General features: G+C 43.4%; 2 protein-coding genes across 2 annotated transcripts in view; one reads left to right on the top strand and one right to left on the bottom strand.

The window, feature by feature from the left end:
• Positions 1-66: 66 nt before the first annotated feature.
• On the top strand, positions 67-2,319 carry ATP5MK (ATP synthase membrane subunit k). The gene is made up of 4 exons (XM_039708889.1): positions 67-191; positions 1,045-1,142; positions 1,233-1,328; positions 2,201-2,319. Exons 2-3 carry the CDS (start codon positions 1,056-1,058, stop codon positions 1,323-1,325), a joined length of 180 nt encoding a protein of 59 aa, XP_039564823.1. The 5' UTR covers positions 67-191; positions 1,045-1,055; the 3' UTR covers positions 1,326-1,328; positions 2,201-2,319.
• The window catches only part of TAF5 (TATA-box binding protein associated factor 5), an 11,439-nt gene continuing 92 nt past the window's right edge, over positions 2,202-13,548 (bottom strand). Inside the window, 11 exon segments of the mRNA XM_039708888.1 lie at positions 2,202-5,221; positions 5,505-5,682; positions 5,826-6,003; positions 6,918-7,082; positions 8,104-8,233; positions 8,862-8,982; positions 9,484-9,619; positions 10,076-10,239; positions 10,908-11,223; positions 11,859-12,099; positions 13,189-13,548. The exon segment at positions 13,189-13,548 is cut by the window's right edge and continues 20 nt beyond it. Coding sequence (XP_039564822.1) covers positions 5,004-5,221; positions 5,505-5,682; positions 5,826-6,003; positions 6,918-7,082; positions 8,104-8,233; positions 8,862-8,982; positions 9,484-9,619; positions 10,076-10,239; positions 10,908-11,223; positions 11,859-12,099; positions 13,189-13,548 — 2,207 coding nt within the window. The 3' untranslated portion in view covers positions 2,202-5,003.

The following is a 13,548-nucleotide window of genomic DNA, read 5'->3' as shown; positions in this document are numbered from 1 at the left end:
GAAGGCAAGGGGCGGCCGGAAGTGGCGCAGCCGCGCCTCAGCCACCCAGCGGGGAGAGGGCGGGGCCAGGCCGCGTCCCGGGGCCCGCAGCCAATCGGCGCGCCCGGGGGCTGCGCGCGGCGCCCGCCGCCGCCATCTTGTGGGAGGGCAGAGGCGAAGGGCAGAGCGCGGCGGGGACGGCGGCGGCCCAGGTACGGCGGGGCGGCCCGGGCGGGGTCGGTCCTGCTCCTGTGGGGGGAACGACGGCTCTCCGCAGCGCCGGGGCACCCGCGGCCTTCAGCCGCGGCGTGGCTGCTTCTGAGTCCCGGGCGCTGGCTCGTCCGTTCCCCGCCCGGCCCCGGGCGCGGGGTCGCGGGTGTAGCCGGGCAAGGGCAGCGGGCTCCTCCGCAAAACAGGACTCGTGTTGTCACGGGTGCCTTCCCGTCCTCGGAAGGGCGCCTCGGCTCTTGCCCAAGCTTTTGCATCGGTCAGGCACGAGAAAGGATGACCTTGGCGTGTCGAGTCTTTGCCGATCGCATGGGGCCCGTTTAGAGGGGCTGTTCCATTAAGCCTTTTAACTGAGGCACAGTCTGCTAACGCTTCCCTGGTTACACGCCGGAGACAGCGCTGCGGGGTTGGGTTGGATAAGCGGTGGATGACACACGGGCTGGGTTAGTGACCGCAGAGCATTCCGTGTGCCTGCCGCAGGGACCCCGGGCTGCGGCGTCTGCTGCCTGGGGATCCGGGTCCGGGCTGGGGGGCCTTTGGGGGAGGCAGAATATAAGAGAAAAACGTTTGTCCTAAACATGGCATCCGCTTCAGAAAAATGTATCTCTAAACATTCAAAAACCACTCTGCTTTTATTGTGCAGTGAACCCTTTATTTGCTTATCTGCTCTGGATGTGCCTGCTCCTTTTGTTTATCCACTACTTGTCAAATGTCCTGAAAGCAAATTTGGGAGCATACAATGGAATTATGAAGCTCAGTGTAGAGATTCGTTTTATTTTCCTATCAATCCTGTCCAGGTGACTTTATATTAATTCCCTGTCCTGTACTGTTTGTTAGGACAAGCAGCCATGGCTGGCCATGACTCGGGATCTCAACACCAGTTCACTGGATTTCAGAAGTACTTCAATTCCTACACCATCATAGGCAGGAGGAATGTATGTATTCAGTACATTGTTTTATAGTCTTGTATAATGGCGTTTTCTGGGGCTTAGACTGAAACTAAATTTAACTTTTCTGTTTTCCAGTATGTAATAGCAACGTACACGGGTGTTGCACTCCTTGTCTTGTATTTCAAGTTTAGGCCTAAGAAGCAAGCTCCTGCTGTGACAGATAAGTAAAAGGTGAGTGGCTGATGTTCCTCCAGGACCAAAACGCTTCAGTGCCAGGTCAGGAAGCAGTGACAGAGGACTAGTTGCCAATAATACAGTGTAATGAGAGACAGAAACACAGGCACATGGACTTCTTATTTACCATTTTAAACCTCAAATAATCTCTAGCATTGACTTATTTGGGGCATTCTGAATGAAGTGGGTTATTAAAGGGAGTCCAGAAAGTATGGGATACAGTGTTCTTGTTCTTCTGACATGAGACTAAGGATGGGATGTAGGGAGGAAGAGTAAGCAGGGAAGGAGGAACAGAAGGATGTTGCAGCAAGACACATTGAGCTTTGCCTACAAATATTAGGTGCCTCTGGGCTGCCCTTTTGCTGTAAAATAGGGATAACTTGCTTTGTAGGTTATTGAAACCATGAAGTAGTACTTAAGGACTTATTTCTTGACTGTATTAAAATTCAGAGTAGAGATGAATGCAGTCTGTTAAGACCTTCATTTGAACAGAGTACAGGAGCACCACATGATGGAACTGTGCATGTTGCTGCACATGATTATTCAAGGCCTGTGCAGAAGGGGTCCTCTATACAAGACTGGACTTGTATAGCAACAACCAAGTGCTACAAAATTTTGGGGTCACTTTCAAATAAACAATTTTCACCAAAATGGCATTTAGACAAAACCTATGGGCTGTCCTCATAGCCTGAAGAAAGGTGTATAAAACAATAATAAAACATTGTTGTGTTAAGAGGGCATCAGCCACTTCTTCCTGGGTGTGCTAAAATCTGGCTGCTCGTAGCTAAAATAGTTTGGGCTTGGGGCAGGGGGATGCTCAGTTAACATTGTGCAAGAATTGCTATGTGTGACCTTTCTTCTCTTGGCAGGTTCCTGGCATGTCTGAACCTCCAATCTGTATCAGTGTAATGCAGGCTGATGACCTGTTGTGGCTAATAAAATATAAATAATTACTTGTTTTATTGAAAGTATGAAATGGTCCAAAAAAGCCAGAGTGTGGTACTTCTCATTTTTCTTCCTTTGTCAAAATTAGTTGCTTGTAGCAGAGATGGAGCATGTGACTGTGTCATTACTATCTTAACTCTGCTGCTGTTGTAACACATCCTAAGGTGTTCTGAGCACCTAGGAAGGACCTCAGGGCCACAGCCCTGCACAGGGCCTGCAGCTGATCCAAGCATCTCCACACATCTGTGTCACAGCTTGCATGGTTTGCAGCCATCTGGTTGCTCCCACTTTTTGCATTCTAAGCTAGTACCTTACATGGGAACTGTGACATCTTCTGCCTCACTTGTCTGTATTTTGCACAGAACCTCTTTGGTCTTGATGGAAAACCTCTGAAAATAGGCTGACCCTTGAGCTTTTTCTGTTACTGGTTTCTCTTGTGGAGGGAAAAAGGAAAATGGCTTAGCCTAGTGATGTGAAGTTCCTGTAACTCTCCACATTCATCAACGGTGACCCAACTAGTCCAGTGATTCCTTTTCCTGTCTCTTGTGACAGGAGATGCTCTACCACAGTTAGATGTGTGCAGTCTCCTCCCTGCCCAACACTCACCTGTGTCTATCCCATTCTCCACAGTGTCCTTCTGTAGTGCAATTAACACTTGGAGCCTTCCTTACCTGTCACAGCGCTGATGTGGGAATGTGATGGTACCACACTTCTGCCAGCAGCAGGGGTTGAACCATGCTAAAGTTTGTAAATAGTTTACTTCCCAAACTGAGGGCAGCAGGAGGCAGGAATGATTGCTGGGAAAAATGGAAAAATTAATTACAGGGTTTTGATGCTCTCTCTACTTTTTTCTTAAAGCCATTTTTGTACATGCTGTGCCTGCTGAACAGATCTGGTCATCTTTCCCTCCGGAGTGTTTGCATAGGTGGCTCCAGCTGTATTTAATTCTCCCACAAGAGTGTAATAATGGCAGGAGCTAGAATCTGTAGTCTTCCTTTATAACAAGATTTATATGGAATGGCTGTTTATCACTTAAACATTTCTGATTACTTTGTTTCTCTTAGCAGAGTTGTCACAGTTACAAACTGCTCTTGCTTCCATTCCAACCAGGAAGGGAAGTAAATATCTTCTTGTAACATATAGACACAAACTAAGTGGTTTTAGTATTTATTATGATATCAAAAGTATAAAACTGTACAAAATACAAAGGCAGAATGTGGCAGTGTTTTCTTTAAGCTGTCAAAAATTGTACTTAAATCTAACTGGTCGAGAGCTAGGAAATTTTGTTGAGGTATCATTACACAAAAAAAAAAATCAAAATAATTTTTACCCTTTTTTCTTTGAAGAAGATATCTAGGTGAGCTTCCTAGTGAATTTTTCACACTTTATTTTGATGTATAATGCCTGTAGTATAGATTTACTCTGTTAGAGCAAACAAGAGATGAAAGAGGAGGTAGTTCTCCATTTACCTTAGAAATGACAAGTCTTGTTTTCATTTTCACTAGAGAGCCAGTAGATTGTTCAAGTGTCCAGGTCCTTAGTGTGAAGTAATGAGGAACACAAAAGAGATTTCTCTGCACAAATCTTGTAAGAGATTAACAACAAAAACCAACCCAAGCTACGCTGGACCTGGCCTTTGATGGTGGAGGTTTTGGTTGAAAGACACAGACGTTCTTCCCAGGGTTCTGCATGTTTTACTCTTCTTTACAAATAAAACACAGCTTTATTGGTAGTCCAGGAGGACTCACTGGGTACAATCTTTTTGTGGGTAGGAATTGTCACTCAGCAGACAAGCTGGCCTTTCAAAAGTGAACTCACACACACTTATCCTTTCCTGCTGCTATAATGTTTCTGTATCTTGGCTAGTTTTATCCGGTTTTTTTATGTTAAACCTTATGCAGAAAGGATACAGGTTATTAATGTTCTTTTACAGCTAATACAAAGTAAAGGGTTTAAGTCCACTTTTTCAGCTGTGCCTCAGTTCCCCTCTTTTATTTTCTCATACAATAAAGTATGAAAGTAAATAAAATTCACATTGCGCTTCTGGTTGCTTATCACACTGACAGCACTGGCTACCTTTGAAAACAGTAACAAGATCTGTGTTTCTGACACCTCAAAAGAGCACACCAGTTTGAAATCTTTTCAGGACGTAGTACTTGGCTGCATAAAATCCGCGCACGGAGCTCGGCCACAGTGCCCCACAAGCACCGGGCTGCCGGGCCCGCTCCGTCAATGCCCTGGTGCTGCTGAGATCTCACCACACCTGCTGCCCAGCCCAGGCTGTGGTGGATCAAACTACATTCTTCTTTCCTGAAAATGGACAGTTTTGCTTGTGTTTGAGACTGATGAAACATTTGCTATACATAAATTAAGTGCTTTAAAAAAATCTGAGAACACGTGTAAAGGCTGTTAACTTTTCACAAGTTTCAGCAGAGCTCAGTACCACCTCTGGGAAGAGATGGCTCATTTCATATGTACACATCTATGTTACCAAAAGCACCACGAACAGTTCCTTCTTTTACAGCCACAATGTCTTGTCCATCTCCAGCATTTTCAAACTGCAGATAAATATGAAACAGCAGAACTGAGAACTGCTGCTTGCATAAATTAGTTTCAGACTCCTTGCAATGGACTTGTGGGATCCTTCTGTTCAAGACATTCCCTCTCGTCTCACATCCTGAGGTCACTACTGCAATGACTTGGCACAGTCAGTCTCAGCTTCCTGATCTACTGTGAGCTATAGGCTCCTGCAGCCAGCAGCAGGTTCCTGCGTGTGAAGTGGAGATGAACAACTGGGGTTGATTTAGTCATGTACGTGCCCAGTAGCAAGTCCTGTGAGTTTTCAGGCAAGTTTATGTGTCCAGTGGCTGTAGTAAAGTCATCGGTTTCTAAATCTTCAAATGCCTTCACAGCATCCCACAGACGAACTGTGTTATCCATTGAACCTAAAAAGAAAAAAACCCATAGTTTAAAGTATTTTGTTATAAAATAGAATATAAAAAATGGTTCTGGGGAGCAAGTTAACAGAAATTAAAGCTCAGAAAGCAAAACACTATAGCAAGCCTCATAGAGCATACTGAATGCACACATGAAAGTTACCAGTCCTTGCTGCTTTTGCTAAGCAAGTGATTCTACTTTGTCTTTTTTCAATTTAAGGAACTAATTATATCATTCCTCTTCAGAATTATGGAATACAATGGACACTTCACCGTTCCTGGTGAATTTTACCTGATGCCAAGATCTCCCCATCCCTACTGAATCTGAGTGCGTAGACAGTGTCTGTGTGCCCCTTCAATTCGCCAACCATCAGGCCATGTCCAATATCCCACAGCAGAACTCTTCCATCTGTTGCTCCAGTAGCCAGGAATCGTCCATTAGGAGAAAATGCCAGTGAATGAATTGGTCCCTAAAACAGACATGGGGAGGCAGCAAAACAAGTTAATTACATCTACTCACATTCAGTCAGTCAAGCTCTGTTCAGAACAGAACTGTTTAGAATCTCAGCATAGAAATAAAATCACTTTCACACTGTCAGTGATCTGCCTTTACCTTATGTCCAGTGAATATTCTTACACAATTCCCATTCAAAACATCCCAGAGCCTTATAGTCCTGTCTGCTGAGCCTGTAGCAATATAGTTGGAGTTTGGATGAAATCGGGTACACGTCACATCTGCAAGATGGCCAGCGAAGATCCGTAATGGCTGGTAGTGATCTGTTGCCCACAGACTGAAAAGAAAAGCTGTATTAATAAAAGAACCCTACAGTCTCTGTATCTGTTGGAGCAACTCTAGAGGAAGCCACAAAAATGCTCAGAGGGCTGAAGTACCTCTGCAATGAGGAAGGGATAACATTTTAGCCTGGAGAAGGGTTGGCTCTGGGGAGACCTTGTGGCCTTTCAGTACTTAAAGGAGGATTAGAAGAAAGATGGGGACAGACTTTTTATCAGGGTCTATTGCAAAGGACAAGGAATAATGATTTTAAACTAAAGGAAGGTAGATTTAGTCTAGATATAAGGAAGACATTTTTTACAATGAGGGTAGTAAAACACCCAAGTTGCCCAGAGAGGTGGGAGATGTCCCATCCCTGGATACATTCAAGGTCAGGCTGGATGGGGCTCTAAGCAGCCTGATCTAGTTTAAGATGTCCCTGCTCATTGCAGGGCTGTTGGACTACATGGCCTTTAAAGGTCCCTTCCAACCCAAACTGTTCCATGATTCAGTGATCAGCTGCACAATGAGAAAAAAAAAAAAAAGTAATTGTGGAGTGATTTCTTATGGGTCAGTTTATTGAATTAGCAGGGTGCTTTTTGGGAAAACATACTTTTCAAAATGGAGAAATAAAGAACATTCTGTCAATCTGTTCAACAGTTAGAGGAGAATACTTCTAATCAGAGGGTCACTTAGGAGGACATAATCTCTTTAGTCATCAGGTATTACTAATATGTGTTGAAAAAATAGAAAACCATGAGATAATATAATGTGTGTTGAAAAAATAGTAGAACTGCATTAATATTTGTTCAGTATTTTAACTGACATAAAATTCGAGTAATAGAGTAGACAAGAGTGTATCAGTTAATGAATTTTGGGGTTGATCCACCACAAACTGACCCAGACAAGTAAAAAACACATTCAGTTTCTTACCGAGCCACTCTGTCATGTCCACCAGACACAAAGTAATAACCATAAGGTGAGAACTGTGTATCCCAAACTGGATAATTGTGTCCTTTGTATCCCACCAAACACGTGAATGTTTGGAGACTCCACAATCTCACAGTGCCATCCTCAGAACAGGACAACAGATAGTTCCTGCCATAGGAGAAAATATAGCATATAACATATCAAACTCACACAGGGGCTGTATAAATATTGCATAAACACTGTGAAATGTCCATGATAGAAGTGTCCCCTCTCAGCACCAATTTGGCATGTTACCCACAAATCAGCATTTCAGTGCAGAAAACAATTCAAGCAGAACCCAGTCTTAGGCCCTTATGCAAAAAAAGAGATGATTTGACACTGATGATTAATTCTGATGGCACTTAATACTGGGGGGGTGAAAAACCCAAAAAACACACCACAGAGGAGGTCTTTACTCAGGAATTCCAGTTACAGGAAAAAATTACTAGTAAACTGCTACACTGTATTAATTTTTTACAGGATCTTCTATTACAACTCTGAACAAAATTTCATGATTCCCTGAAAGAGAATTCATATAATGCTCTCATTCTCAATTATAATAATAGACTATATTTCTTCCACACGTAGTTTACTTCTCAGCTGTGTTTCTGTGGTGGCTGTTTCCTGACTAATCACAAGCAAAAGCAAAACCTGAGACATTTAAATCTCTTTTCCACTGTCCAGACTCCCCTTGTTACACAAAGGTTTAAAATTTCTTATTTTAAAGATACTGTTCCATACCTTCTGAAAATAAAGTCTCAATAGAATACAAGAAACCTGGAGTACAATTATGTGCTACTGAGACTTTAAGATTTGCAACACTCCTAGTTATAAAAGTGCTGCAGTACTTTTCCTCTCTATGTATCACTCAGTTAAAACCCAGCTTAAACTACAGTTTGCAAAACTGTATTTTTGTCATCTAAGTCCTAAATCTCCAAAACAGTGCTGGTAATCTCAGCTATAGCTGATTTCAGTAATAGTTGACAGAGCTCAACACCCTGAACTTTATGAGCATTTACACAGTTTATTACAAGCTGCCTGAGCAAAAATTGCTTTAACCTGGAAAAAGCTGCATTAAGAATATGTTCTCATTCAGTAGCATGCAATCAAAACTGAAGACAAGCAAACTAGTTAGCTTGTAAACTTTTACCTATCAGGACTGAAGCTGGTGCCATAGACAGGTCCACTGTGACCATATAAAATCTTCAACTCACTTGCTGTTTTCTCATCCATGATCCTCTCCAAGACATCATCTGATTCTTTGTCAATGAGACTGAGGTCTGCAAGATTTCAAAGTTCATGCATCAGAACAACTGTCAGAAGTTCAAAGATAAATGTCATCATGACATCATCTCACTTAAATATCAAGATTTAGAAATGTTTGCACAGTATCCAGCTTCAACCACAACACAAGCAGCAGAATTAAAGCAGGCTGGTTTCCATGAATTTGAGTAGTAGGTGTTTAACTAAGAACATTCTTTTCCAACTTTCTCAGAGTTCCCTCCTTTCCCCCACGGTACCTCTAGTCTCTCTCCTAGATCACCAAACCCCAGCTGTCTATTACACCCTGTAGTTACCATCCAGTTAAGAAGCAAGATGGCTAGTTCCACACTACTTAGGCTAGCTCCACACTAGTTATGACTAGTTCCAAGCTCTGTGCACTGACCACCTCACAGCAGGTGTACGTGACCAGATTTCTCATTCCTTTAAAACTGTTTCTAGCGTGTAGGTAGCATGAAGGATGTAATCATATATTGTTTCATATGTAAGCATATATTGTTTCTTCAAAGTGAAGCATCCAACCACTGCAGCCAACTATCCTGCCACAGATATCTTCTTGCCTGTTCAGGCAGAACACAAATGTCACAAGTTATGTATGCTCCTGTTAAATGTTTTTGTCCTAATTACCTGCAGCTGTTTTCACACTGCGTAGCTTTTTTGGAGTCACAGACCACACTCTGACAGTAGAGTCAGCAAAGCCTCCTACAATCATGCTGGAGTCATCTGTGATATCCACTGCAGTCAGACCCTACACACAAAATATCCAGTTATACTCTTTGCATCTCTCATTATACATTGCAAATATTACAAAATCCTAAGAACTATTAAAAAGGTAATTTGACTAATTTACAGAAATAGAGATAATTACTGTAGGATGAACATAAACATACACAAAATCTTGCCCCATTAAAAATAAAGGTTTATGTATGAAGTACAGTCAGAACTGACAAAGAGTATTGCTTTCCAGTACTCCAGTGCAAAACATTTACTGTGTTCTGCAGGAAACACTTAGGACTGGAAAAGCAAAGGAAAGAATTATAGCAAAATCGAAGCAAAACCAAGGAACATGGAAATTTTATAGTTTAAGGAGTCTTTGAAGAGAATTTTAAACATTTTGGAACATAAACTTAGCAATGTTTAATGCAAATACTTCGATTACCCTTGCCAACACTGTTGTCTTTTTTCTTCAGCAAGAGTGATGCTCATAATTTTGATTCCTTTCCCCTATTACTCAAACTCTTTTACCAACCTGGTAAGCATTAAGGAATGTGTAGAAACAGATGGAGGGCAGGCACTCTGGCCCAAGACGTACTCGCCTCGCAGCTTCCTTCATATTCATTACTTTATCCAGCTTGTCAGAGTCTTTCAGTTCTGGCAGAGGAATTCTAGACAAGAAGCACACATTTTTACCAAAAAAGCACTTTCCTTACCATTAATCCAAACAGAGTGAAACCTTCGCATGCAACCTCATACCTCAGTATTCAAACAAGAAACAAGAATTAGAAAATATGAAAGACTCTGTAGAAGACTAACTGATGAGAAAGAGAGCCAGTAGCTTTCAGAATTTCAGACAGGTACTGGAACAAGATAAACAACTGAGCATGACCTGAAATATTAGTGGGTAACCAAGTAAAATTTCATCAAGGAAAATCTAGATTGACTTGATAGACAATGACAGAGGGTTAAGCCAAGGGTTCCATGATGTCCCTTAGAAGTGTTATGGCTAAAGCTGTGTACAGACAAAATAGCCAAAATTATAAAAATGCCATGTGAACAGAGATGCAGATTTGGCTTGACAAGATGGATTTTAAAAACTTCTCTACACATTATTTCCTTGGTACCTGTTTTGGGGAGGAGCATTAGGGTCCTGCTTTTTACTTTTTGACCCTACATTATCTTTTTTAGGTTTTTTCTTCTTTGGCTTTCCTTCCTCATTTTCTCCTTCTTCATCCTCATCATCCAAAGGCACATCAAACTCTGGTTCTTTCAATAAGCCGAAGAAAACCTACCAGCCAATAAAAAAATCACACAAGACAAAAAAGTAATTGCTGTTCTTACTGAAAACCAGATTTTTTAATGGTAACTTTTCAATGTAGTAGTCCAAGCAATAGAGCTGCCCCTTTAAAAATGCTCTGTTTAGTATTACAGCATATATTATTCCTTAGCCCATAAGGAATATAGTAAATTTTCTTCTGGTTTACCCAGCCAACTGATCTGGACAACTGTTAAGTTCTCCCACCATTTCTTAGTCCTTCCTTAAAGTGCAATCCCCACCCTGCCTCATTTATTTGTATAGTACTGTGTGGTACTACCCACCAGCTCTTCCAGTAACAACTGGTAGCAAATCAAAATTACCATCTGTTGTACAAAAGAGGAAGCCAAATAGTCAGGTGTCCATTTTAAAACTCCAAAATAATTAATGAGTTAGCTGAAGTTTAGTTCAGTGGGCTGAACACAAGGTTGTATCTCAAAAGGATTCAGCAGTTTTGTCCACGTGACAGCAATACATCTTGATCTCTCTACTCCTGTCAACACCTGTTTGTACAGTTCTCTTCCTTTGTTCTGTTCATGCTGTCTTTGAAGATCTCAAGTTATGATTGTCAATCTATACTAAGGTATCTCCCTGAAAAAGCAGAGAGATTTGTAAAAAGCACAACAATCTTTGTCTCCTACCTTTGCTTTATTAGCCTCTCGTTTTGCCTCCCCAGCCAAGCTTCCAACCATAGCATCTATCTGTTGTTTACTGCGAGGCATTCCATCAAAGATATCAATGTAAAGATGCTCCTGAACAATGTTCCAGATCTGATTGTTCTGCTTTTCCTGAAGATGCCTCTTCAGGAGCTGGTAAGAGTCACGGGAAATGCGCAGCACAAACTTGCTTGTTCGGAAATCCAGCATGGTCTCGTTGCCTTTCATGTGTTCTTTTTTGGTTAAGCTCGACAGTACACGCAGGTCATCCTGGTAATAGCACTCCTGATCCCCATGAAATCTATTGAAACAATTTAAGATATGGTAAAAGGTTTAGTCACCCAACTTGCTATAAAACAGTTGTGGCAAGGGATACAGAACCATTTGAAGGGAAACAAAGTTATACTTTTGGATTGAATTATTTCACAATGGTTGAATCCACAAAACAAATTAAATTCTTTTTTCTTCTCAAGTGATAAACAAGTGAAACATAGTAAAGTACAGAAAGTTACAGATTAGCCAGAAATTAATGTCTTTAAACTCATTTCAAAGTGATATCACCAAATACTTATTCATTATTTTGGCATCTCAGTGCAATCTTCCAGTGATAAAAACTAACCCCACAATCTTTCCCTAAAGATGCAGAATCTCTTCATTGATACTTTTGCAGCATGGAGCCCATCAGCACACCATTAACACAGTTCAAACTCTGTCAATGTACAGTTCACTAGTTTGCACATCTTTCTAACAGGAGATTGGAAAAGAATTTAACAACAGTTACTACAACCCATGGCACTGTTACTTGAGATTTCAAATCTCTCCAGTCTCTTTAGAGAAGAATAATACATACGCATGTATATGTATACAAATAGCTCACAGATTTAGCTGAAGTTGCAAACACAAAATAACACAAATGCACAAATGAAAATCAATCACCTTTCAAAAAAAGACTTTGCCTCACTCTCATGTTGATTGTAGACCAATTCCAGGTACATGTGCACAAAGAGAGGATAAAAGAGCTGAGACAGCTCTGCCCGGTGACAGTCCAGGGAGCACTCGATGAAGTGTTTGAGCCCGCTGTAGTACTCCTCGTACAGCGTGGGGTCCCCTTGCTGGTTGTAGGCCGACAGCACCGCGCTCACGTCCGGCTGGTCCTCCACAACCACCGCGCCCCCGACTGCAAAAGCACCAGCCAACAACAACAGCTGCTCACACAGTCTGGAAGAGCCAGCAAACAAACAGCGGCCACAACCCCCGTCAGGTGAGCAAAACACGTCCTGTGCCCATTCAAGTCTAAGCAATACGGGTGAGAGCACATCGGTCCAGCAGCCAATTCTCTCCAGCAGCTTTTTGGACTGTCCCTGCCAACAGCTGCCCACTTAGCGCCTAATTCAGCCAGGAGTTTAAGTGTAAGGGAAGAAGCCACTAACATCACCAGAATGAGTTATTTCATTGCTAGGGCTAGAAACTCTTAAACAAGGAGCAGAATGCAAAACATTCCCACTATAATTATTTTGCTTCCAGTAAACAAGCAAGTTAAGTAGACTGAGTGAACAATTCACCAAGACCACCACACAACCATCACGGAGCAGGGACACTTAACACTGACAGTTCTGTTTTTACACACTTCCATTGTTTTGTCTTTTATATAAAAACGGTAATATCTGGTGATGTCAGGAACAAGCTGACTTTATGCTGTACACTCACTGGAACTCAGACTAGTCGTTCCTGAAATTCCATTATTCAGTAAAGCTGCCTCACAGAACACCTTCATTAACAACACTTAGAATTTATTTATCCAAAGGACATCTCAAGCACTCAGAAACTCGATAAAGAAATGCAGAAAGCCTCATCTACAAATATCCCACGGCTCCTTCACCCAAACATCAGCAGCCTGTACATCAGACCTCTGTTCTCATCCCTGCGGCCAGATCCGGGACAATCCCCACTAACTACAGTGGAAACCTCCTGTTCCCGCTACTCGATCAGTTGTGATGGGACACAAATACAAGCGGGAGCACTTCTCGCTGCACAGCGCTCCCTGCAAATGCCAGAGACACCCTGTCCGTGGTCCCTTGCTCCAGGAGACACGGATTTCTCCGCGGATTGTACGGAGAAATGAGACATCCAGTCACCTCCCGGAACGCCGGGGTACACTCTCGGTGGCACCGAGAACCTGACACCGACCCGTATGTCCAGCATAACAGAGCAGCACACGGGCTCCCCACTTCCCGGGGACCGACCCCGCAGTCCCCGCGGGCCTCACCTTTCCCCGGCGGCACGGCGGCAACCGCAGCCACCCCGGGGCTGGAAGTCGCGACAGTGGCGACGCTGCCTCCTATGGCGACGGCGGCAGCGCCGGTGCCCCGGCCGAGCAGCGCCTCGCCGGAGTCCCCATCGCTGCCGGAGCCCGCCAGGAGCCCGGCGCTGCCGGGGCTCAGCGCGGCGCCACCCAGGTCGTCGCCGAGCAGGCGGGCTTCGCGCCGCAGGATCTCCTCGGACTCGCGGAGGTTGCTGCGCCGCAGGAACTGCAGCACGGCCACAAGCGTCTGCCGGTCCAACGCCGCCGGCGAGGCGGCCGGGCCCGGCGCCGCGGGCTTCGGGGGTGCCGCATCCCCACCGGCTC

The sequence above is a fragment of the Passer montanus genome, unplaced genomic scaffold (assembly GCF_014805655.1).
Source record: "Passer montanus isolate IOZ18808 unplaced genomic scaffold, ASM1480565v1 scaffold21, whole genome shotgun sequence".
NCBI lineage: Eukaryota > Metazoa > Chordata > Aves > Passeriformes > Passeridae > Passer > Passer montanus.
This window is presented reverse-complemented; position numbering and strand designations above follow the sequence as displayed.

Coding starts and splice junctions, on each gene's coding strand:
- ATP5MK (XM_039708889.1), top strand. CDS start 1,056: ATGGCTGGCCATGACTCGGGATCTCAACACCAGTTCACTGGATTTCAG. Junction 1,143..1,232: donor CCATCATAGGCAGGAGGAAT/GTATGTATTCAG, acceptor TCTGTTTTCCAG/TATGTAATAGCAACGTACAC.